The sequence below is a fragment of the Diabrotica virgifera genome, chromosome 4 (genome assembly GCF_917563875.1).
Source record: "Diabrotica virgifera virgifera chromosome 4, PGI_DIABVI_V3a".
Classification (NCBI taxonomy): domain Eukaryota; kingdom Metazoa; phylum Arthropoda; class Insecta; order Coleoptera; family Chrysomelidae; genus Diabrotica; species Diabrotica virgifera.
In genome coordinates, this window is record NC_065446.1 from 131,804,791 (window position 1) to 131,830,845 (window position 26,055).

The 26,055-nt window shown below is 33.3% G+C and overlaps 1 protein-coding gene across 1 annotated transcript in view; it reads left to right on the top strand.

Moving 5' to 3' along the window:
* Positions 1 to 26,055, top strand: part of LOC114334762 (pleckstrin homology domain-containing family G member 5) — a 1,826,648-nt gene that overhangs the window by 1,529,444 nt on the left and 271,149 nt on the right. The window contains exon 17 of the mRNA XM_050649705.1: positions 2,603 to 2,830. Within this exon, the coding sequence (XP_050505662.1) occupies positions 2,603 to 2,830 (228 nt within the window). The remainder of the gene's footprint in view (positions 1 to 2,602; positions 2,831 to 26,055) is intronic.

The following is a 26,055-nucleotide window of genomic DNA, read 5'->3' on the forward strand; positions in this document are numbered from 1 at the left end:
TTTATTTTTAATTGCTATGAATGATGTCTTAAAAGATTTAAAGAAACCAGTTGTAGCCAGACTTTACGCAGATGACATGATCGTGTTTATCAAGGGAAGATGTCTTAGCACCATGGCTCAAAGCCTTCAGCAGTGCATAACATCCTTCGAACGTTGGTTTATAATGTATGGCTACAATGTCTCCCCAAACAAAACAAATTGCATATTATTCTCAAAAAGAAACATACCAGAGCAGCAACGACCATCAATATTCCTATACAACCAGAAACTAAGCTATACTCCACACATACATTTTCTGGGCATGATATTCTACGAACGTCTGTCGTGGAAAAATCATATTAAAACACTAACTCTTTCTTGCCAAAAGGGCTTAAATTTATTAAGATGCTTAGCAAACAAGTCTTGGCGATCTGATGGTCTAATGCTGCTAAAAATATACAGAAGCCTTATTCGATCGAAAATTGATTATGGATGTATTGCATACACATCTGCTCGCCCTTCAATATTAAAATGCTTAGATACTATACACAACACCGCATTAAGAATAATTCTAGGGGCTTACAGGACAACGCCTGTAGAAAGCCTATACTGCGAACTGGGCGAACTAGCTCCATTTTTCAGACGACAAATTCTTAGTTTATCCTATGCCTCCATAATAGCATCAATACCATCAATTCCTGCTCACAAAAACACTTTCTGTAATCGTTTCAAATCAAATTTTCAACATAGCACCTCTCCACCACCCTTTTATGTTAGAATTAACCGGTATATATCAACGTTAAATCTCCAAAATTTCCCCAGAACGTGGTTAATGAATGAACATAGCATTCCTCCATGGATTATCAAAACCCCACATGTAAACACCCAATTGGCGAAATATAATAAATACGATACCAATCCACGTCTTATATATCAAAATTATAAACAAATAGTCGCAAAATATAAAAATTACACCCACTTATTCACTGATTCGTCTAAGTCTTCCCAAGGCGTAGGAGCAGCAGTATACATAAACAATGAAACCAAATATTTGTTTAAGCTTCCCAGCTCCTAAAGTATCTTAAATGGTGAACTTTATGCCATATTACAAGCGTTAAAGCACATTTCCAATGCACAAACCAAACACTCCTTAATAATATCTGACTCACTCAATTCACTGAGACTCATACAACAAACCTTCACGAAAAATCCTATAGTCATATTAATCAAAGAAATATTGCACAGTCTGCATCAAACAGACTCAAAAATAGTTTTTCTCTGGGTTCCCTCTCATTCTGGAATCGAGGGAAATGAAAACGCTGATCTTTGGGCTTACACAGCTGCGCAATTACCATCATTGGCAGAACAATCAATTCCAGCCGCAGATACAAAACAATTACTAAAATCAATGACTCTCAATTTATGGAATGAAAAATGGAAAACATCTACGAGCAAGCTAAGAGACGTTAAAGAAGATACTGGTCCATGGAATCCACATAAAATCAACAGATCGAACCAAGTCATCTTATCTCCTCTTCGGTTAGGACAATGTAAACTTACTCATGAGCATCTCATCACCCATACCGAAGCACCAAAATGGAGAAGGTGTAATATACCAGTATCATTAAAACATGTGCTAACAGAATGTGATTAATTTGCCGCTTACAAACAAGCTATATCTGGTTATTCAAACAATATGAAAGACATTCTTAACCTGCAAACCGACTGTAAACCTCTTTTCCAATTCCTTAATAAATGTAACCTAGCAAGTAAGATTTAATTGTACACAATTTCATACTTTTGTAAACTTATTAATTGTATTCTCGTTACCCCGCTGATGACCTTCGTGGTTAATGCGGTTATTTCTAAATAAAAAAAAAAACTTAAATTCAGTATTTAAAACGTAAGTATATTTGAGGTAAAAATATACACCACAGCTTTGACCAACTAATATTATTTCCTATTATTGTTTTTAATTTCAATGTTTTAAACTAATTACTTTGTCATTTATGTCAAATTTCCAGTAACAGTAACAGCTTACAGACTTGTCACTAGTGGCGCTCGCGAATTTTTAATTATCCCCTCTACCTACAAGCTTATAGCGTATACCTATTAGAACTTTATCATTACCGGTACACGGTACACAGTATCGAGTTTTACCAAGAATGGGTACCTTTTTTGTGTAAAATTGTATGAGGTTTAAATTCACGTGGAATTTTGATTATTAATAAAATTCTACCATTAAAAAAGTAATGTGGAATATTAGTTGGTATGGACCTTGTAACTGTCGTCATATATGAGGGTGAGATATAAGAACAATTTCTTAGGATGTGTCAGCTTCCAATACATATTCGTACAAAATTTCATCACAATGTTACCAATAGTTTCGGAAAAATTGTAAAAAATGTGTAAAATTTTCTTCAACGCCCTTTATAAACGGATGGCGTTACAAACATTTTTTACTTAGCAACCCCCAATTATTTTTCAGTTTTTTTACCTATCCTAGAGACGGTGTTACTTTTTTTTAAACACCCTGTATTGTATCTATAATTACAACAGAGCAAACTCATAGAATATCTTTGATTTTTAAACATCCTAATTGTTTTATACTTGACATCCACAGATGGAAGTGCATTGTTTCCTCCTGACGGATATGCTGCTGGTCTGCAAGCCGTCAACAAAGAAAGGTGGTGCCACCATGCGTGTAATCCGCCAACCGTATCTTGTCGACCGGCTGGTAGTGTCCGAGTTGCACAGAGAAACGCCGAGCTTGGCCGTCATATACAAAAACGAGTTTGATATGGCGGTTGCGGCGTTCATCCTCCAGAACAATGACGGCAAGAAGATTAAGGTGAGTAGAAAATGGAATATTATATTACGCAAGTGATGATAAATTGTATAGTAGTGGAATTTTGTTACACACAAAACAAAACAATAGCTTTATAATACGTAAAATACTAGGCAACAATTGTGTCTCTTTTTTTGCGATGGTGGATAAATAAGCGACTTAGAATTTTGACTAGTTTTTATAATACACTCATCGGTACAATTAACCCCCTACCTGGCATTTCTTTCAAATTGCAGAAATTATCAAACTTGGACCACATTTTATGAAAGATACGGTGAAAACTACCTTTGTGGATACGAAAACAATAAAATTATTGAAAAAAAGTCGTTTGTTAATGGATGTTTAGCAAAAATCCAATCTTTAAAATCTTCGATGAAATTTCAAACGAAACACGATTTTGAAAATCATAGTCTAATTTGAAAAAAGTGAGTATTAATAATGGGTGTTGCCGCCTCGGATCCTTAAGACCTTAGGACTTACTGGAGCCAGTTCGGCTATCCATTCATGATATCATGGATATCCCATTGGGGGATATTATGCCAATCCTCTACCGCATCTGTCTTGAGCTCTTCGAAGAATATAGGGGCTGGTACTCTTACCCGTTTTTTGAAGTTGTTCCAAATGTATTTAATTCGGTTAAGATCGCGACTGCGTGCCGGTTTTCACTTAAATTCAAGATGTACGCTTTATTGTCAGCACCGTGTTGAGAAATTGTTTTTGCACCGCTCCTGAACCTTGTACGCGTCTTTTTGAGGTGAGGAATGATAGTGTTATTGGACGTACTATGACAAGAACACTAGCAGAAAGAAATTTGAGAGCTTTCTGTCCAGCTCGAGCCCCCAAAACTGCCCTCACAACACCGTAGATCTAGACTTGATTTTGCCGGAGAGTATGCTGACTGGACTGTAGCGGAGTGGAAGAATATAGTGCTCTCAGATGAGAGTAAAATAGCCCGAAGGGGTCCAGATGGATGTCAGCATATCTACAGACATTAACATGATATGTTTTCTCCTTGCACTATAACCAAAACAGTGGCTTACTAAGGAGGGTCAAAAATGATTTGGGGAGCTGTCTTTTACGAAGCGCATACTAATCTTATGTTCGACAGAGGCAGTGCGAATGTTCAAATATACCTGGAAGAAATTCTCTTAGATCTAGTCATACCTTTCGCACCGTTCATTAGTCAAAACTTTAGATTGACAATGCATATTGCCAGACCACAAGATTTACTCATGAGTACCTCAATGAGGTCGGAATTCAAGTTTTATTGGTCCCGATGGCCAGCATGCAGTCCCGATCTTAACCCAATTGAACAAATTTGGGAAAAATTCAAAAAACGGGTAACAGCAAGAGTACCAGCCCCTAAATCCTTCGCAGAGCTCAAGTTGACTGCGTTGAAGGAATGACAACATCCCTCAATCATATATCCAGAATATCATCAATGTATTGCCAAACCGACTCCAAGAACAATTATTCAAACAACAATTATTCAAACTAATATTTTTTTAATTAGACTATATTTTCAAAATTTTTATTCAGATTAGATGTATCCGAGATGAAAATAATAAAATACTAGTTCACGAAAAGGATGTCAAAAAAAGATGGAGAAAGTACTTTGACAGCTTATTAAATGAAGAATTTGACAGACAGCCTGTGGAGCCAACGGAGACAGTAGCAGCAATGGTCACCAAAATAACAAACGAGGAAGTGACTCAAGCGCTTCAAAAAATAAAGAAAAGAAAAGCGGTAGGACCAGATGATATTCCTGGAGAAGTATGGAAAGCATTGGGAGAGACACTAACTAGGTGGCTAGCAGGTTTATTTAATAGAATTATGGAAGTTGGACAAATGCCAGACGAATGGAGAAGCAGTATACTAGTACCTGTCTACAAAAAAAAAGGGAGATATACAGCAGTGTACAAACTACAGATCTATAAAACTGCTTAGCCACACCATGAAAATATGGGAGAGAGTAATTGATAGACGGATACGTGAAGAGACCGACATATTCGAGAATCAATTTGGCTTTATGCAGGGCAGATCAACAACAGACGCAATTTTCATTATAAGGCAGTTGATGGAAAAATACAGTAGTAAAGAAACAAACGCTCATATGCTATTTATTGATCTTGAGAAAGCATATGATAGAGTTCTTCGAGAGATTCTGTGGTGGGCACTCAATAAGAAAAGAGTCCCTGGTGCATATGTAAAGATTGTGAGGGATATGTATGAGGGAGTAACGACTAGTGTTAGGGCAGGTGTGGGAGAGACTGATAAATTTCATGTGAAAGTAGGATTGCACCAAGGCTCGGTGCTTAGTCTGTATTTATTCTTATTAGTTTTGGACCAGATAACAGCGAAACTACAGGGTAACATTTGCTTAATGTATGCTGATGATGTCGTGTTAGTAAGAAATAGTGAAAGAGACTTAGAACAAAAACTGGAACAGTGGACACGAGCTCTGGAGGAAAAAGGTTTAAAACTTAGTAGGACAAAGACAGAGTATTTGGAATGTTCATTTAAAGATGGAATTACTATAAATAAAATGGTACCTTTGGATGGTGAACTGATTGTAAAAAGCAATAGTTTTAAGTATCTGGGATCGGTATTACAGAGTAATGGAGAAATAGATGGAGATGCATGCAGTAGAATTAGGGCTGGATGGATGAAGTGGAAAGAAGCGAGTGGTGTGTTGTGTGACAGAAAAATTCCAATGAAGCTGAAGGGAAAATTCTATAAAACAGCCATAAGACCGGCTATGATGTACGGCAGTGAAAAAGAAAGAGGAACAACGAATGCATGTGCCGGAGGTGAGAATGCTTAGATGGATGAATGGAGTGACAAGAAAGGATAAAATTAAAAATGAGTATATTAGGGATAGTCTAGGTGTGGCACCAATTGATACCAAAATGAGAGAGCATAGGTTGAGATGGTTTGGTCATGTTCAACGTCGAGACGTTAATCATCCAACACGAAGAGTAGCTGAAGTGCAGATTCCTGGAAGGAGTAGGAGAGGAAGACCAAAGAAGACGTGGTGGGAGACGATTAGGCAGGACATGTTGGTAAAGGGGATTAATATTGATAGAATGATCCTGGATGACCCAGGATAGAATTGTGTGGAGAAATGCAATTAGGGAAGCCGACCCCGCATAGGGATAAGGCAAAGAGAATGATGATGATTTCAAAATTTTTTTTGTTTGAATTTTCTTCGAAGACTTTTAAACATTGTATATATTTTTGCTAAGCATCCCTTGATAAACGACTTTTTTTCAATAGTTTTTTTTTCAAAGGTAGTTTTCACCCAATCTTTCATAAAATTTAGTCTAATATTGACAAATTCTGCAAATTGAAAGGAATACAAGGTGTGCCATAAATTTTGCCGGTGATGAAATTTTTGAATCCGAATTTTAAAATGGAATTATATTATTATATATAGGGAGCGGATTTATATGCGATCATTTTTGATGAAATATGCGCATATATATGCAGTAAAAAATTACGAAATATGCGCAAGATATGCAGAAAAATTCAAAAAATGCGCATTTCGAGAAACTTTTTCGTTTTCTGTTCTATTCTATTCTAGGGGGTTCTTTTATAGGGATGAGGGCGGCAATCTTATTTATAATCTTTCAAATAAAATCATTATTTTTTATATATGCGATTTATTCACATTTTTTACAAAAACTGATACCAATAGGTACCTATTTAAAATAAAACAACAATATCACTATATATTATCTTCGATTGTAATTTACTACATTGTGTTTTTCCAAATTTTTTAACTAGGAAACATTTTCTTTGATCAGATAAAATATTTTTATAACTTGAAAAACTCCTTTCAACATCAACAGAAGTAATTCTGGAGTATTTAAAATAACTTGTTAAAGCCGAAAATTCTGCACAAATCAATTTCAAAATTTCCATTAAAAATTTCGCATATGTCCTGCAAAGTTTTAAAGCCGTTTAAAGACGGGATCTGACCTAAAGCATGAATTTTTCAATTTCCGCTAGAAAATCGTAAAACTATGGTTAAAGGTGTAAATTCTCTTAACAATAGGGGATTTAAAAGAATCACCAGAATTATAGGTACCTACTAAATTGGGATACAAATTGTACTGAATATAATAAAAGTAAATAAAATTCGGATTTCCCGGTAAACCATCCTTCATCATTTTAACATCCTACAATCATTTTATAACGGCGTACTATAAGCACTATAAGTACTTTGTGTAAAGATCAGGTATTTTCTAAGAAAAAATGAAAAGGCAGTGAATGAGCCGTCTCTCTTCAGGTAGTTCTCGAATTATAGATACGAGACAGCCTGTGCAAGGAAATATTTTGTATCGAATTAAAAAATTTATTTTTTTTAACTTAAATGTTTTTAGATAGGTACAAAATATGCATGTTTCTTTAAAAATATGCATGTTTCTTTAAAAATATGCAAAATTAAGTAAAGTTCTCAAATATGCGAAATATGCATGCAATATGCGTTTAGCATAAAATCCGCTCCCTAATTATATACTATATATTCAATTTATATTGAATTTGATGTACAGGCTGGTTCCTGAAAAACTGATACGACTCTTTGCATTTTGTCAGGTGCTAATCGTCGCGGCATAGAAAAAACGGTTGGACCTGGTGTTTTATCGATGTGGTGCTTAGTTTGATGCTGAATGTCTTTCACGATACCGGCGGGTCGCGTGATTTCCGGAAATCGTATCAATAGTTCATGGTAACGCGCAGGCGCCGATACAGGGGGGGTCAACGGGTCCAAGGACCCCCCTATTATATTTAGTCTATAAGTATTTTTTTATTATGTATTATTTTATTGTGTTAACTCTAAATTTTAAGCCATCAGTACAACACTAAATTACACGACAACCGCTTCCAAAAAATTGAAAGAAGCCATAAAAGCTAATAAAATACCCTTCTCTGAAAAATAATCTGCAGGCGCATTTTTTTGTGTACCGGTGGAACTATAAACAACGGAAATATTTTTCTTAATTCAAAGAATAACAAAAATGATATTTTAAAATGCAAATACATTACACTGGGTATAAACCATATCTCATGAACAGTCACGTTTCAAATTTGCGATACCATAAAGATATAAAAATTTGTATTTTACTAGATAATCCATGCGTACCTACCCATTTATGGAAGAAAGGTTAATCTTTTGGCAAAGAACGACCAGTGAGATTAATAGTCGTGAATTGTCTATAAATCCTCTTGATATCGTAGGTATCTAGGATTATATATATAGTGTATTTTATCCTTACAGTAAGTGTAAGTCGTATGGCTAAATCTGGAAAATATAATATTTTGTATTTGAGGTAAGTTTGGCCCCCCTATTATGAACTTCTAGATCCTCGCCTGGTAACATGACACTTCCGCGATAGTCTTTACGCTGCTATCGAAACAATCTTTTAACAAGTCCCTTTATTCGAAGGGTTGTCGTACTGGCTATTAAGCACTGCTTAGCAATGTCCACTAGGAGAGCGAAAGAAGAAAGAAAATCACACCTTAGTCCGATATTTAAAGTCAAGTTCACATAACCGTATGTCGCGATCTTACTGTCATTGGCCGCGTATATTTCGTATGTATTCTTTTCGCGCGCACCCCGTAAATATTTTCTCGGAAAAACGCACAAATCAGCACCGTTGTCGATTAAAAATTGTTTTTTGATTGCATAATCTGTTACGAAAAGGCGGCGACGCTTTGAGCGTGGATCGGATGTCGCACTTACCGACTGCCCGCGATGTTTTCCTGATGCTTGCACGGAGGTGTACACTTTTGAGCCCGGTCACCAAAACGGTAGTGATACCAACATATGTCACTATTACGTTCCCTGCTGTAGCTTCTGTCTCTCGGATACGGTCTGCCTCTTGAATTGCTGCGGCTACGACGGTATGTATTAGTTAGTTCTTGAGCATTTGATAAGCTAGCTAGCTGAATTTTCATTTCAGCTAATTCGGCTGTCAATTTCCCGATGGTACTTTCAAGCACGTTAGAAGTTTCTCAAATTTGGAATCTAGAAGCTATAGCTTCAAAGACTGTATCAGCTAGCTCGGCAACTGCATCCAAACTAGCGATTGCTTGAGTAGCTAAAATAGCCTGTGTAGACGATGGCATTCTACCTAACCACAGAGATCTTACAATATTGTCTGGTACCGCTGTGCTTGCTAAAGACTCTAAATGTCGTAAGAATTGGGAAGGTCTTCGGTTGCCCAATTCTTTATGCTCAAGTAGTCTTTTAATATTTTATTGTTGAGATGCACTAAGTCTCTTAATTAATTCTGATTTTAATTTTACATACCTCTCTGTAGCTTGTGGTGACACAATGACGTCCCTAACTTCGGATATATATGCGGTTTTGAGATTAGCAAATATATAATATTGAACTTTGTCACGTCATTTGTAATATTTGCTAGTGCAAATTGTTTTTCCAGTTGCAAGAACCAAATTTTGGGATAGTTGGCCCAGAACGGTGGGATTCTAACTGCAATCCGATCAACTCCTGAAGCACTGTTATTGGCACTGTCCGTCATTTTTACCATTCACTGTTTTAACCGAAAAAGTATATTATTAACACTATTTTTTAAAAAGTTCGAGTCGTTTTAATTATTTGTGGGGTCACCAATGTTCCGTGGTGTTCACGGAAACACACAAATAAAATAATATTAATAGAACGTAAACAACTGTCAATAATATATTTATAAGAGTAGTTTCATACTCTTATTCTTGTAAGAGATAGCTGTATGAATTCATCTAAAAAAGAGTTGATTTACAATATGTACAAGATAGATTAAAAACATTAATATAACTAAAATAACTTAAAAATACAAACCTAAAAAAGAGAATCAAGAACAATGCTATTTCTTATGAGTTTTTGACAACTATCAAATAATTTACAAAACGTCAGTCAAACTACAAACTACAATTATAGAGTCATGCCGCCTAAAACTACAAATACCCTAAATTATCGAAATGTTGTTTTATTAAAAATAAGCATAGTTTTATTTTTACATCCCCCCACCAACAGGTATGACAAACCACTAAAGTCTATGGTTGGTCACAAGGCATCAATTTTGAGATGTGAAAATAATTCATATCGTTCCTTTTGTATCCAATATCTATTTCATATAACGTATTTGAAATTCGTTTCTTTATTTGAAACGGGCCTAGTCTTATTTCATCAAGCTTTTTTCTATTTAGCTTGGATTTATTTTCCACATATGCCCAATCTCCTTCTTAAAATTCATAGAATTTTCTATTTTTGTCATACAGTTTTTTGTTATATTCATGATGTCGTACTGAATTTTTATAAGCTATTTGCTTATCTTTTGACAAATTTCTTGTTTCACAAAGTTCCTCGGGAACAATCGGATCCGCTTTTCCAAAAAGCAAATATTCTGGGCTGTATCCGGTTACGGAAGGATCTGTTCTATTATATTCATCTATACATTCTTCAGCTATTTTTGTTCATGCTCTACTTCTAGTTTCATTTAATTTTCATCTTATCCTATTAACTAATGTTTGATTAAGTCTTTCATTTAAACCATTTGAGAATGGGCAGTCCACTGCTGTAAAAACCAGTTGAATATTTAACTGTTTCATATTATTTCTAAATATTTTGGAATTAATTCCCGGATACTGATCTGTTAATAATGTTTTTATGGGGTGTTTATCTTGAATTTTAGAGATTAGTTTAATGAAATCATCTGTCGTCTGATTTTTGGAAGTAACTGCAAATGCATATCTGGTAAAATTATCTACAAGTAAGTGGAGGTATTATTTTGTTGAACGATTGCCAGCAAATCCTCCTATTGTATCTAGGGACATAATCTCGAAAGGTTCTTTTGCCGGACCTAATTGTGACAAGAGACCACATTTTGGACCTACTCTTGTTTTATTTTCCCAGCAGATCTCGCATTTCTGGCAGATATCCTTTGCCAGTAAATCCAAATTCTTAATGTAGTAAAAATTCCTAATTTTGTTAACTACTTTACCAGCACAAATATGACCATAAAATTTGTGAATTTTTGTTACCAACTCCACTCCAAAATCCTTGGATAATATTATTTTTTTCTGGTTCTTCCTCAATTTATAGAATACATCTTGGTTGAAAATTGTTCCTATCATTTTATCTATAGCTTGTCGATTATTATTCTGGTCTTGTTTTATCTCAGTTAATGTCACTAGGTTCACTGTTTTTATAAATGTTTCTGCATTTTCTATATTTTCCAAAACTGGGTTTCTAGAAAGGCAGTCTGCTTCTACATTTCCTTTTCCGGGTTCATATTTAATGTCGGAAGTCAAATTGTGAAAGAAAATGAGTCATATCTCCTAATTCTTCATCTGGTCTTGTACGAACTTCTCTTCCCTCAAGGGGCTTATGATCAGTAATAACTACAAATTTTCTTCCCATTAGCCAGCATTGCCAAAATTTTAATGCTTCTTTAATTGCCAGGCACTCCAAAAAACATTGCTTTTTTGTTTTTCTGATATTTGTTCAATTTTTTTGAAAAGTAAGCCACAGATTTCATTTCTCCATCTTCTTGTTTTTGTTTGAGAACTGCACCAACTCCTAAAACACTAGCATCGGTATATATAATTGTAGGAGCATTTGGGTCAAAAATAGCTAGAATAGGTTCAGAGCAGAGAATACTCTTTACCTTATTAAAGGCTGCTTGGCAGTTTAAAGACCAGGGGAATTTAATACCTTTTCTAAGTAAATTATATAATGGTTCTAATAATCTGGCTGAATATTTTATATATTTGTGATAAAAATTGAATTTTCCCAAAAACTGTCGTATTTTTTTCCTGGTGTCTGGTGCTGGAAAATTTCTGATCGATATTAAATTATCATGTAAAGGATGAACTAAATTGTTTCCCACAATGCGTCCTAAGTATTTTACTTCTTTTCTTGCAAAATTACACTTTAGAAGTTTGAGCCTAAATCCCTCTTCTAAAATGGCTTCCATGAGTCTTTCAATGTGCTCTAAGTGTTCTTCAAATGATAATGAAAATATTAAAATATCGTCTATGTAATTTATACAAAATGAGTTTAAATTATGTTTTCTGATAATATTACTTAAAATTCTTTGAAATATTGCTGGTGATGTTTTAAGCCCAAAAGGTAAGCATTTCCATTGCCAATGACCATCTTGTGTAACGAAGGCTGTCTTATATTTATCTTTATTCCGAACTGGAATACACCAAAGAGCAGAATTTATATATCTAAAGTAGTAAAGAATTTGGCATTCCGTGTTTTGGTCAAAATCTCGTCAATTAATGGAAAAGGTTGTAGTTCGGGAACAATTAATTTGTTTAATTCACGAAAATCAATGCATAATCTTGTTTTAGATCCTTCATCTTTTTTAAGAGCCAATGTAACAGGTGCTGCAAAGGGCGAAGATGATTCTTCTATTAAATTTGCTTTTAACAATTGTCCTATTTGAAATTCTATCTCTTATTGATCCTCTATTGAGCATCTATATGGTTTCTTTGCGACAAATTTATGTTCTAAAAGTTTAATTTGAGCTTCATTATTTTGAACTTGCCCAATATCAAATTTATGTCTTGCAAAAATATTGTCATATTTATTTAGTAATATTTCTATTTTACTTTTCTGATCTGGCTGTAAATGTTCTAATTTTGCTTCAAAAAGCTCTGTGGGAATTCCTTCATTAAAGTTTATTGTATATTCAGTCATATTAATATTGTGATTAAATTTTTCAATCTTCTCTTCAATATCTAGATCTAATCTTTGATAAATTTCTAAATCAAATCTTGTTTCATTTGAAAATTCAAAATAGAATCTAATCCAATTAGAATATCATACTCGAAATACTCATCATTAATTACAAAAAGATTAACATTTTTCTCGATCTTAATAATTTTCATTTTTGCAATTAGTTTTCCTGTAAAATTGGTTCTGCCATTTACCATTTTAAACATAATAACTAATCCCAACTTACCTGCTACCTTCGAATTCAGAAGAGTAACATTTGACCCTGGGTCATAGATTCCACATAATTCTCTATTATTTAGGAATACTTTTAATTTGATCAATGGCAGCAAATTCAGTTTTTTTTGGTCGGTTATCGTTTCATTTAATGTCTCCTGTATAGAAATATTAGTAACATATTTAATATCATTTGATATGTTTTTTTGTATTGTTTTCATATCTTTTTGCTTTAAACGGCACATTGCCTCTGGGTGAAACCTCCCAGAGAATCCTTTTTTATCACAATATTGACAACTTTTTTTTTCTTCTGAAATTTGTTGAAAATTTGGTTTTGTCTGTGATTTATCTTTCTTTCTTATAACTGAACTTTCCAATTTTCGTAATTCACCTATCAATTTTTCCATTGTTGTAACGTCAGCTCTATTAATATTATTTTGTATATGAATTGGCAAATTTGTCACAATTAAATCGATTAGTATATCACTAGGAAAATCATTTTTGACATTTAGCAATAAATTTTCTTTACGAAATGCATAATCAACAAGACTACCATCTATATACTTAAAAGAATACGCTTTCCTATGGTTTGCCAACCTGTTTCACAAAAACTATCTAAAAAATTAATTTTCCATACCTCAAAACTGTTATCTAAGCCTAATGTTATTATTTTTGATTCAAACCATTCCTTTGCTATTCCATCAAGAAACAGACGTAGAATCAAAATCTTGTCTTTATCAGCATCCACTTCACATCGCGAACATTCTGATTCGAAGGTATTAAGCCATGAATTCATTGGAACATTTTTCCCATTAAAATTTCGAAGTACAAAATCATCTTTTATTTTTTTATAGTTTTTCTTTTCAACTTTAAGTATACCTGTTTTACTATTTTGGAGCAACTGGACTAATGCTGGAGATTGTTCAATCGCTTCTGTCTTCTCATGCTCTGGTAATAAGGTCTGCTGTAGGTACTCATTTTGATAAAACACATCACCATCTGAATCAAAATAAATCAGTTTCAAATTATCATCTAATGCAATGGTACAGATTCGAAAGCATCCACTTAATTTCATAGACGCTAAAATGTTTTTAACTTTTTTCAAACGGAATAGTTCAGAATGATCATCTTGAAGTTGATTTTTAGCGGGCAGTTTATAATAAAAAGGGGACCCTGTTGGCTGCAGCCGCTTAAATTTATACACATTCTTCTCACTATCACTACAGCTTGCTTCTACAGCAATACAAATTTTCATCGATGTAATATTCATCCTTAATTTGTCCATATAACGGCTTGAAAATCTATTGTTATCACTATTTTCGCTTGGTAAGCTTAAGTTCTTGATTTATAAGAGTAGTTTCATACTCTTATTCTTGTAAGAGATAGCTGTATGAATTCATCTAAAAAAGAGTTTATTTACAATATGTACAAGATAGATTAAAAACATTAATATAACTAAAATAACTTAAAAATACAAACCTAAAAAAGAGAATCAAGAACAATGCTATTTCTTATGAGTTTTTGACAACAATCAAATAATTTACAAAACGTCAGTCAAACTACAAACTATAATTATAGAGTCATGCCGCCTAAAACTACAAATACCCTAAATTATCGAAATATTGTTTTATTAAAAATAAGCATAGTTTTATTTTTACATATTTATTTATTTTTGGTAAAAAAGGCGTGCTTTGTTTATATCTCGTAAGGGTTTGTTAAGAGGAAAACTGACAGAGCGTGTTGCGACATTATGAGTGAAATAAAAAAATGTAACAGAAAAAGATAAAAACTGAAGACGGAATTCAACCCAACGTGAAAAAGATTAAACGTAAGAAGAGATAGAGAAATTTCTGTCAAAATTTGGTATTTATGACCCTTAAAATAACACCAAATGCTAAAATTTATTAGCCTGTGGATAGTGTGGATGTCTCGTCAGCCGAGGGTATGATCAGTGGCGTGGTAATTTTATGGTCAAACTACGTTTTGTTCTAATTTTTATCATTGTGAGAATTAAAAAAACCAACTAATATTTTTATCTCCACCACTGAGAGCGGTCAACTTTTTGGTTGCCTGTATTCTTCGGGACATTTTATCACAAAGTGTAAATATTACTAATTTTACCGTCTTGTAGGGTATCTGAGTTCTCTTTCTTTTCCACTATTATATATATTATATCTGTCTTTGCCGACGTTTAAATTAGGACCTACTTGAATCTCGCTTCAACACGCGCCTCGACCTCGTCGTGAGAATTCTCCATTATTCTTTTGCCCAGCGAGGGTTTATGATCGGCCGACGCCTGCTGGGTTGTGTGAACCGGCTGGAGGCTGTGTATAGACTGAACTAGACCAAACACACTAATCTGTCATTATGGGCTTCTACCATATGGCCAGACAGGCGACAATTTATTAGATCTGGCGTTTTAAAAACTGAAAACATTTCTGTGGTTTTTAAGAAGTTGACATAAAGAGGGTGGCTAATCTGGTACCGTAATCTATTATGGAATTTGTGTTTCCCATGAAAAAGCCATTCATTTTATACATTCTGGTTTTGTATATTAGGAGCGAAACACATGTGAATTTTAAATGACCCATATTATTTCGTTTAGAAAGGAAAGTTAATATTTAAAATTAGCAATTAAAAAAATAGTAAAATAGTAATTGAAGCGTGTCGCCACATATCTATAGATGTATAATCTAATGCCATCCCCTCTTTTTGAACACACACACACACACACACACACACACACACACACACACACACACACACACACACACACACACACACACACACACACACACACACACACACACACACACACACACACACACACACACACACACACACACACACACACACACACACACACACACACACACACACACACACTATAGATGTATAAGATTATTTCATTCATAGAGATTCTTGCCAATACAAAGCTACAGAAATAAAAATTACACCGATAGTTTTTGATAATTTCCCGTCGTCTAGCATTACGTCAGATGCTCTTCGTTACTACGCAAAACTATATTCAGTGACATTAATGACAATTAATGTTTTATACAACTTGTCAAAGAGGTTTAGCAAATATTCTGGTGAAGTCAGGATATCAATAAAATATTAGTTAAAATGATTTAAAAAACAGTTTAATTCATGAAATAATCTTACCGAATTAATCTTGAACTCTTAAAAATTACTGATTTGTTTTGCCCTCGTGAAATTTTAACATAATTTCACTTCCATTCGGGTCGTGAAATTAAAACTGTCAAAGTGTCACTCGGGATAGAAATCGATAATTTTAGAGCTCTCGTGTAACTACTACTGATTTTAATAAAATGATTTTCACCGCGAGAAGGGGTGACATCTACTCCTAGGGTAAAAGCGCAAGTTGCCACCATCTCACTTTTGTTTCTTAAGGTATTTTCTAACAACTCACCAATTTTTATGAAAATCAATGGAGTTCGCCGAAATCGGAAGCAATAAGTAGTTGATTTCTAGCTTCAGTGACTGCACTCAAAGGTATTTCTGCTGATAGAGTGACACCTTATAACACGAAATTTTCGTAAAAAATAGTAAAACTTTACCATCCATAACTTACACAGTTCAACACTTTATATAAGTTATAGCCAACCTCCTCATCATATATATTTACAGGCGACAACCGTTCATATAAAATTTATGATCATTGCACCGATGTACCTCCCGCTTCGTGCCGACTTTACAATTACCGTGAATTTCTAAATTCATTAGTGGTTTTCATCAACTATCTGTGCTATTTCACCCTCTGAGAAAGTAGAAAGCAAGCCGGGCTCCAGGCGGAGTTACTCAAAGTTTGTTATTGCAGAATTGTACTTAGGAATTTACAGTATGTGGAGTTAGTTTGATTAGTTCATTTAAAAGTCACTGTTTTTGAGGATACTGTTTTTGAGGATACTGTGTTACGAACATTCGACAAAACTATTTAACGTATGTATTAGTTAAAGAAAGTAGGTCTGTATCTATTATTTAGTTTAGTTTTACACAAGACCAGTAAAGTCATGATCATCATTAGCATTATAATAATTGATCTTACGTAGTGATGAGATTTCACTCCTTATTTTTTGATGTAGTATTCCACTTTCTCAATTTTAACGTTCTTAAAATTATACGCGAAATATAGAAAACGAAACTTGATAGACTTCGAAACAACACAATAAAGGAAGAAGTGTGTCTAAAAGAAATTGTGACTGACTCCATAAAAAGAAAACAACTAACATGGTGTGGGTATGTTCAAAGAATATCAGAAGGAAGGCTACCACGGAAATCAGCTAAATAGATGCCACCGCAACACAAGAAATGAGGACGACCAAAGAAATCGTGGATGGAAGGAGTTAGAAGATCAATGAGCGAACGAGGATTGAGAGAAGAAAATTGTAATGATAGGACGCAGTGGCAATTATTGGGTATTGAACAACGTCGTAGGCCGTTCTAAACCGAATCTATATACAGGGTAACCCAAAAGTAGCGGAACGGTAGAATATTTCGCGATATGAACATCCGATCAAAAGACTGAAAAATACGTGTTCAATAATTTTCAAAAATCTATCGAACGATATCAAACACGATCATCCACTGCACCCCCTGGAGGTGGGGTGGGGGGTAACTTTAAAATCTTAAATGGAAATACCCAATTTTTATCGCAGATTTGGATTTCTTACGTAAAAGCAAGCAAAATTTGTTTAATACATTTTTTCAAATTGTCGATAGATGGCGGTATAATCGGAAAAAACGATTTATCGTAATACCATAGGTCAATTATAGAAACGGTCTAATATCTCGAGGAATAGACTTCCAAATAAAAAACTAAAAAATACATATTAAATATTTTTCAAAAACTTATCGAATAATACCAAACATGACTCTCCACCCCACCCACTGGAAGTGGGGTGGGGATAACCCCTAAAATCTTAAATAGGAATCCCCATTTTTTATTACAGATTTGGATTTTGCATGAGAAAATAACTAACATTTGTTCGAAAAAATTTTCAGAACTGTTGATAGATGACGCTATAATTGGAAAAATACGATTTATTAGCGCCATCTATCAACAATAATCAAGTATATTCAAATGGGAAATAAGCCACAATTTTACCTAAAAATGATTTTATTAACGTTTCGACGCCCAAGTCGGGTGTCGTTGTCAAAATACAAAATAATACTAAATAAACAAAAATGTTGTTGCTTAGTAAAAAATTCTTCTAATAATTTATTTAATCTGACTCATTTATATCGGCAATTCAGATTAAATAAATTATTAGAAGAATTTTTTACTAAGCAACAACATTTTTGTTTATTTAGTATTATTTTGTATTTTGACAACGACACCCGACTTGGGCGTCGAAACGTTAATAAAATCATTTTTAGGTAAAATTGTGGCTTATTTCCCATTTGAATATACTTGATTATAAAAATGCCACAAGAAAATAGCTTCAGAACAACATCTATCAACAATGCTAAAAAATGTTTCGAATAAATGTTACTTATTCATTCATGATGAATCCCAAATTACACTAAAAAATGATTTAAGAACTATTTAAGATTTTAGAGTTATCCCTCGCCCCACCTCCAGGGTGTGGAGTTGGGGGACGTGTTTGATGTCATTCGATAGGGTTTTGAAAAATATTAAACACGTATTTTTTGGTTTTTCATTTGAAGGTGTATTTATTGAGATATCAGACCGTTTCTATAATTTCCGATGGCATCAAGATTATTCCCATTATAACGCCATCTATCCACAATTCGAAAAAATATTTCGAATAAAAGTTGACTATTTTTTACGTAAGGAATTCAAATCTGCAATAAAAACTGGGGGTTTCCATTTTTAAGATTTTAATGTTAACCCCTACCCCACCTAAAGCGGCTGGAGTGGGTTGTTGTGTTTGATGTCATTCGATAGATTTTTAAAAATGATTGAAAACGCATTTTTAAGTTTTTTGATCCGATGTTAATTTAGAGAAATATTCGACCATTTCGCTACTTTTAGGAAACCCTATATATAAAATTATAAACTATATTATTTGCTTAGAAAATACGCTAGTGAAAAAAACAAGCTATTATCATTGGCCACATATTGGACCAAATAACGTAATCGTATCAATGTAATAAAATTCAAGAATGAAAGAGAGACCACGAGAGAATCGAAACCGAGGAAGACCCCCCAATGCGATGGACTAACGACCTCAAAAGAATTGTGACCAATTGGATTGCAGATGCGCAAAACAGAAGAAGATGTAAATACCTGAAGGAGGCCTATGTTCAACAATGTAGAAATCAGGGCCGATTGATGATGCTGATAATAAATGTAAAAACTTAAATTAATTGGAGTGTATATTCCACCAGATTGTAAATTACATGACTATGCGAATTGCTTCGAATTGTTACAAACACATATTACTGATATTAATAACACCTTTATTTTTGGCGACTTCAATATTGCAGAAATTAAAGGAACCGAAAATCTAGATTTTACTAATGGAAGTGCTAAGTTTAAAAGTATGATTGAGTTTTTAAATTTTAATTCATTTTTGTTCTATAACAATGTAAAAAACTGGCAGGGCAAAACTTTAGATCAAGTAGTAGCATCTGCAGATAATATAAATAGTTGTAAGGTATGTCAAGAGCAGTTACCGTTAGTAAAGGAAGATAGATTACATCCATCTCTGGAAATTCAACTTTCATTTACAGTATCAAGTTTTAGACAAACAGATAAGTTAGTTGGTAATAGATTTAATTTTAAAAAAGCAAATTTTGATTTGATGTGTGATTTGATGAGAAATATGACGTGGGAAGCTGTAACAGAGGAAATAGAGGTAGATAAAGCTCTAGATATCTTTTACTCAAAAGTACTTAATATATTTGAAGGATCTGTACCACAATATAATATTTACAAGAATTATTCTAATTTTCCGAAATGGTTTACGCCTGATATCAAAAAGTTGCTCAAACAAAAAAATAATTTTAGAAAGTTAAGACATGTTTCAATTTATTTTAACAATCAATTTATAGAGACCAGAAAAAAACTGAAATCATTAATTAACATAGAGCACAGGAAATATATACGGCAAATTGAGGAAAATATAGAAAATGAGTTTAACAATTTCTGGAATTTCATTAATAATAAGAATTCTAAGTCTAATTAAACAGAAATATTTTATTTTGGGGGTAAAGAAATAAATCAGAGTGATACTGCTAATGAGTTTGCGAAATATTTTGAATCTGTTTATTCTACCGACATTTCTAGCTATAACACTAATTTTACAAATATTATTAGTAATAACAATGTTTTGAATTTACCATCAATAACAAGCGTAGATTATGATAATGCAGTCAAAAAGCTGAAACCAAAGAAAGCTGCCGGTATAGATGGCATCCCCCCGTATATTTTAAAGGCATGCCAAGAGTGGTTAAAATTACCATTATTACATATTTTTAATCTAATAATAACTTATTCAAAATTTCCAGAAAAATGGAAACTATCTTCAATTACTCCAATATTTAAGGCGGGTAACAAAAGAGATATTGAAAATTATAGAGGAGTCGCTATTATGTGTGCTCCATCAAAAATTTTCGAACAAATATTGCATGCTCATGTATATAATCACGTCAAAAATAGTATTAATGATCATCAACATGGTTTTATGTCGGGTCGCTCGATAAACACAGGTTTTATTTCATTCACCGAGTCTGCAAACAATGCGTTAGAAAAACAATTGCAATTGGATGTAGTGTATACGGATTTCGAAAAAGCCTTTGATAAAGTAAAACACGATGTTCTTTTAAGAAAGTTATGTAATTTTGGCTTATCTGATAATCTAATAAAGTTATTTAAAAGTTATTTGCAGAATAGGAGTTTTGTTGTAAAACACAATGGAAATACTTCTGGTAAATTTAAGGCTAACTCGGGAGTACCACAAGGGTCTAATCTTGGACCACTTTTGTTCTTAATGTTTATAAATGATTTAGCAAACGTCATCCAGTATTCAGATTACTTATTATTTGCAGATGATTTTAAGTTATTCAAAATAATTCAAACTGTTAGGGATTGCGTAATGATTCAAAGGGATATTGAGAACATTTTATTATGGGGTGACAATAATAAGATCAAATTCAATATAAATAAGTGCTACGTTATGTCTATTACCCGTAAAAGAGAACCAATAGTATTTGATTATTTAATAGGACTGAATGTTTTAAAAAGGGACCAGTGAGGTCAAGGATTTGGGTTTGATTTATAATAATCAACTGTCATTTGCTACACATATTGGTAAAGCTGCAAAACGAGCGAACCGTATGCTGGGTTTTATATGTCGACAAACTTGCGATTTTACTAGTATTAAGGGTATAAAAATATTATATAATACTTTAGTTAGACCAATATTAGAATTTGGTTCCATTATTTGGGGACAACAACCTCAAGTACATTTAGAGGCACTAGAAAAAGTTCAGAATAAGTTTCTTCGTTATTTGTATTTCAAAAAACATCATCGATGGCCTTATTATGGAACCATAAGATCAACCATGCTAAGGGAAGAATTTGAAGTTTTGTCTTTGACTAGTAGGCGCAAATTTGTAATGGCAATGATTTTATATAAAATAATTAATAATATTTCAGGTACAATTGATTTACGAATGCGGATACCATTTAATGTTCCTCGAAAAGCAACGAGATATCAGTTGTTGTTTGGAAAAATAAGAACATCTGTTTGCTCTCCTCTAGAGGCCATGTTGAAACTAGCGAACAATATAAATTTAGTAAAAAACATTGATTTTACAATGTCAGTTGGTTGCTATAGACATATAGTGCAAGAGCACTTTAAACTAGTAGATGGATAATAGATATCATTAGTCTAGCTGTTTTTGTGTTAAAGTCTTCTATATCTGCCTATCAATAGTTGTGCTAATGACTGTATATATTAGTTATATTTGTTATATAAAGTTTATGATTATAACTGTCCATGTAAAAAGGTTTTAGGACCTGTTTGGATTTTTATAAATAAATAAATAAATAAATAAATAAATTACTCATGGAATTCACTAAGAAATACCTTCGATGACTTTGGTAATCGAAAATATCAAAGGGCATTTGACATAGGCCCAAAAGGGGAGTGTTTTCTCTAGTCATGTCGTTGATAGACTAAAGTAAAAAACTTCTAATGTAAAATACTGGTATATTTAAAATTGTCCCCCCCTCGGCTCAGTGGTAAGACACCCTACCAGAGGAAATGTTTCATTCATTAAAAATTAATAAATGAATATAGTTTCTATCCTTGTGTATTCGCTGGGGGCCGCAGATATTCGGATACAATTAGCGTCTCTTTGTAAAAACGATGAAGTCGACTTTACTAAGTAACAAGACATTTACTCAACACACACTACACATTACACTATCTGATTGCAAAATTACTGAACCATGCCAATGGCCATCAGTAGTTGTCAAGGCATTAAGTTAAATAAAAATAAGATATTAAATATTTAAATTATCCAAACGGATTAAAATTTTACAATATTTTCGGTCTATAAGAAATGATCATCATCATCATCCGTATTATTAGTGAAAACAGCGTTAGCAATTGAAACTAGCCAATCAGTGAGGTGTAGTAACCCTTAGATTACATATTAAAATATAGTAAGTGTTTGTGAGGTCGACGTTAAATGATAAAAACTGAACATAGTGTGGCCGATATGTGAAACAATTGCACATTTAATGATACAAGCATATAATTTGGACCACATATACCACACATATTAAGGTTCAAATTTAGATATGAGGCCATCTCAGATTTTGCCTGTTACAAAAATGGCGGGCATTCGAAATGGCGACTATACATATGTGTTTAATAGTACCATAACTCTTGAACGAAAAGTCCGATTTCAACCAAATTTGGTATATAGGTTCTTTTTTTGATTTACAAGATGGATGTGCTGAATTAGAAGAATCGGTTTACCAAAAGTTGTGTTTTTACTGGTTGTTTATGTAAAAATATTTTTTTTTATTTTTTCCCTCTGTATATATTAATTTTTCAAAAAGGTAATACCGAAATTGAAAAGAGCGTAAAAATTTCTTGTAGAAAATATTTTGAACTTTTTAGTTATGTTAATTACCATTTAATAAATGCATAACGTATCTTCACATGTACCTATGTGTGGCAGATTCGTGCAAATATTATAAGAATTATTGTGAATTTAATGGTAGAATCATATAATTTGGACCACATATACTACACACATCAAGGTTCAAATTTAGACATAAGGCCATCTCAGATTTAACCTTTTACAAAAATGGCGGGCATTCAAAATGGCGACTATACATATGTGACTAATACCACGATAACTTTTGAACGAAAAGTCTGATTTCAACCAAATTTGGTTTATAGGTTCTTCTTTTGATGTGTAAGACCAAGGTCTTGAACCGAAGGAATTGATTTACCAAAAGTTGTGTTTTTCCTAATTTTTATGTAAAAACATGTTGTTTGTTTACCAATTCTTTCACCCTGTATATATTAATTTTTCAAAATGGTAATACCGGCGTTGAAAAGAGCGTAAAAATATTTTTTAGCAAATATTTTGAACTCTTTAGTTATGTTAATTACCAATTAATAAATTCATAACATATCTTCACATGTACCTATGAACCTATGTGCGGCAGATTCGTGCAAATAATATAAGAATGATTGTGCACTTAATGCTAAAAGCATATAATTTGGATCACATACACTACACATACAAAGATTCAAATTTAGATATGAGGCCATCTCAGATTTTGTCTTTTACAAAAATGGCGGGCATTCAAAATGAATTTGCCGCACATAGCTACATGTGAAGATACGTTATGCATTTATTAAAAGGTAATTAGTATAACTAAAAAGTTCAAAATCTTCCCTAAAAAATATTTTTACACTCTTTTCAATGGCGGTATTACCTTTTTGAAAAATTAATATATACAGGGTGGAAGAATTGAAAAAAAAAACAACATATTTTTACATATAAAACAGTAAAAACACAACTTCCGATTCTTCCGGTTTAAAACCTAGATCTTACTCATCAAAAAAAACCTTGGTGCCAAATTTGGCTGAAATCGGACTTTTCGTTCAAAAGTTATCGTGCTATTAGTCACATATCTACAGCCGCCATTTTGAATGCTCGCCATTTTTGTAAAAGGCAAAATCTGAGATGGCCTCATAGGTATCTAAATTTAAACTTTTGTATGTGTAGTATATGTGGTCCAAATTATATGCTTCTACCATTAAATGCACAATACTTCTTATAATATTTGCACGAATCTACCACACATAGGTAGGTTCATGTGAAGATACGTTATGCATTTATTAAATGGTAATTAACATAACTAAAAAGTTCAAAATATTTCCTAAAACATATTCTTATGCTCTTTTCAATGGTGGTATTACCATTTTGAAAAATTATTATACACAGGGTGAAAAAATTGAAAATAAATTATTTATATAATATAAAATTTTTACATAAGAAACCAGATAAAACATAACTTCTGGTAAACCGATTCTTCCAGTTCACGATATTGATCTTGTAAATTACAAAAGGAACCTATGTAGCAAATTTGGTTGATATCGGACTTTTCTTTCAAAAGATATCGTGCTATTAGTTACATATATATAATCACCCATTTTGAATTACCGCTATTTTTGTAAAAGGCAAAATTTGAGATGGCCTCATATCTAAATTTGTACCTTTATAAAATATGTGCAGTATATGTGGATCAAATTATATGCTTTTATCATTAAATGTGCAATTCTTATAATATTTGCACGAATCTGCCGCACTAACAGTAAGTTGAAACAGCCAACAGAAACTAGCCAACTGACTTCCTGATTAAGCAGTCAGTTGGCTGGTATCTTGCTCAGGACACTTTGTAGTCGTTATTTCGAGTAGGAATCAGTATATTCTCTTAATGTGAAATCATTTAATATCGACTTCGTGTTGCATAAATTTTAACATTTTATAATAATATGTAGCCTAAGGTCGGCCGTCCACGGACAGTCACGGAGTAGTCCGTGTTTGTCGCTCAGTGGTAAACTGCTCCAGCAGTCCAAACTCCGACCTAAGTCCCGGTTTATAGTGAAGGGGTGATCGCTGAGGATAGCGGTAAGAGGCACGTAGATAGAGGTGCCGAAGTTGTAATTAGGTAAGTAATTTATAGTGAAGCGACGAGGACCGCGTCGAGAACTGCGCGAAACGTTTAAAAAGTATGTTTGACCGAACAGAATTGAATTTTTATACTGTAAAATTAACAATAAAGTTAGTATCAAATTTCTAAAACGAATTTGTTTCTGTGGTTCTTACCCTTCTGGTCGCATAAATGTCGACTAGGCGGCTGTTACATAGGATGTGAGTTCGTACGAAACTTTATTCGTACGAATTCGTAGTAATTTAAGTCGTCAGACAGATTGGTTACATTAGATATGACCTCAGACGAAAAAACACAGTAGATATATCAGAGTTTTCACATTGTCTCAAATCACGGTTGTTGTATTGTTTACTTTTTTGGTCCCATAAAGATTACCTTTCTTGGACTAGTATTATTAATTTTTCAATATCCATTTTGTGACTATAATCAGCCGAATACTACAAAAGTATTAAATAAAATCGACTTCTCATACGAATTGTCGCAGAAAAAACAAATTATGTTCGTCGCATCAAAACACCGTACGAGTTCGTAGGAATTGGTAAGGCGGCGGTTACATTGGATGCGAGTTCGTACGAAACTTTATTCGTACGAATTCGTACTAATTTAAGTCGTAAGACAGTGTGGTTACTTAGATGTGACCTCAGACGAAAAACGCAGTAGATAGTAGATATGTCAGAGTTTTCACATTGTGCTTTGTGGAATGAATGACGCTGCGAAATTTTACTTTTTTAAAACACCGTTAATATTAAAGTTGTTTTATTAGAAAACTCCAGAGTTTGGGTTGATGATTTTTTATTCAAATCTCGGTTGTTGTATTGTTTAGTTTTTTGGTCCGACCAAGATTGCCTCTCCTGGACTAATATTATTTTGTTTCAGCATCCATTTTGTCCCTATAATCAGCCAAACACCACAAAACTAATAAATACAATCGAATTCTCGTACGAATAGTCGCAGAAAAAACAAATTATGTTGGTGGCATCAGAAAATCGTATTAGTTCGTAGGAATTCGTAAGGAATATTTATAAGTAATGTAACCGTGCATATAACATTGTACGGATTTGTTTC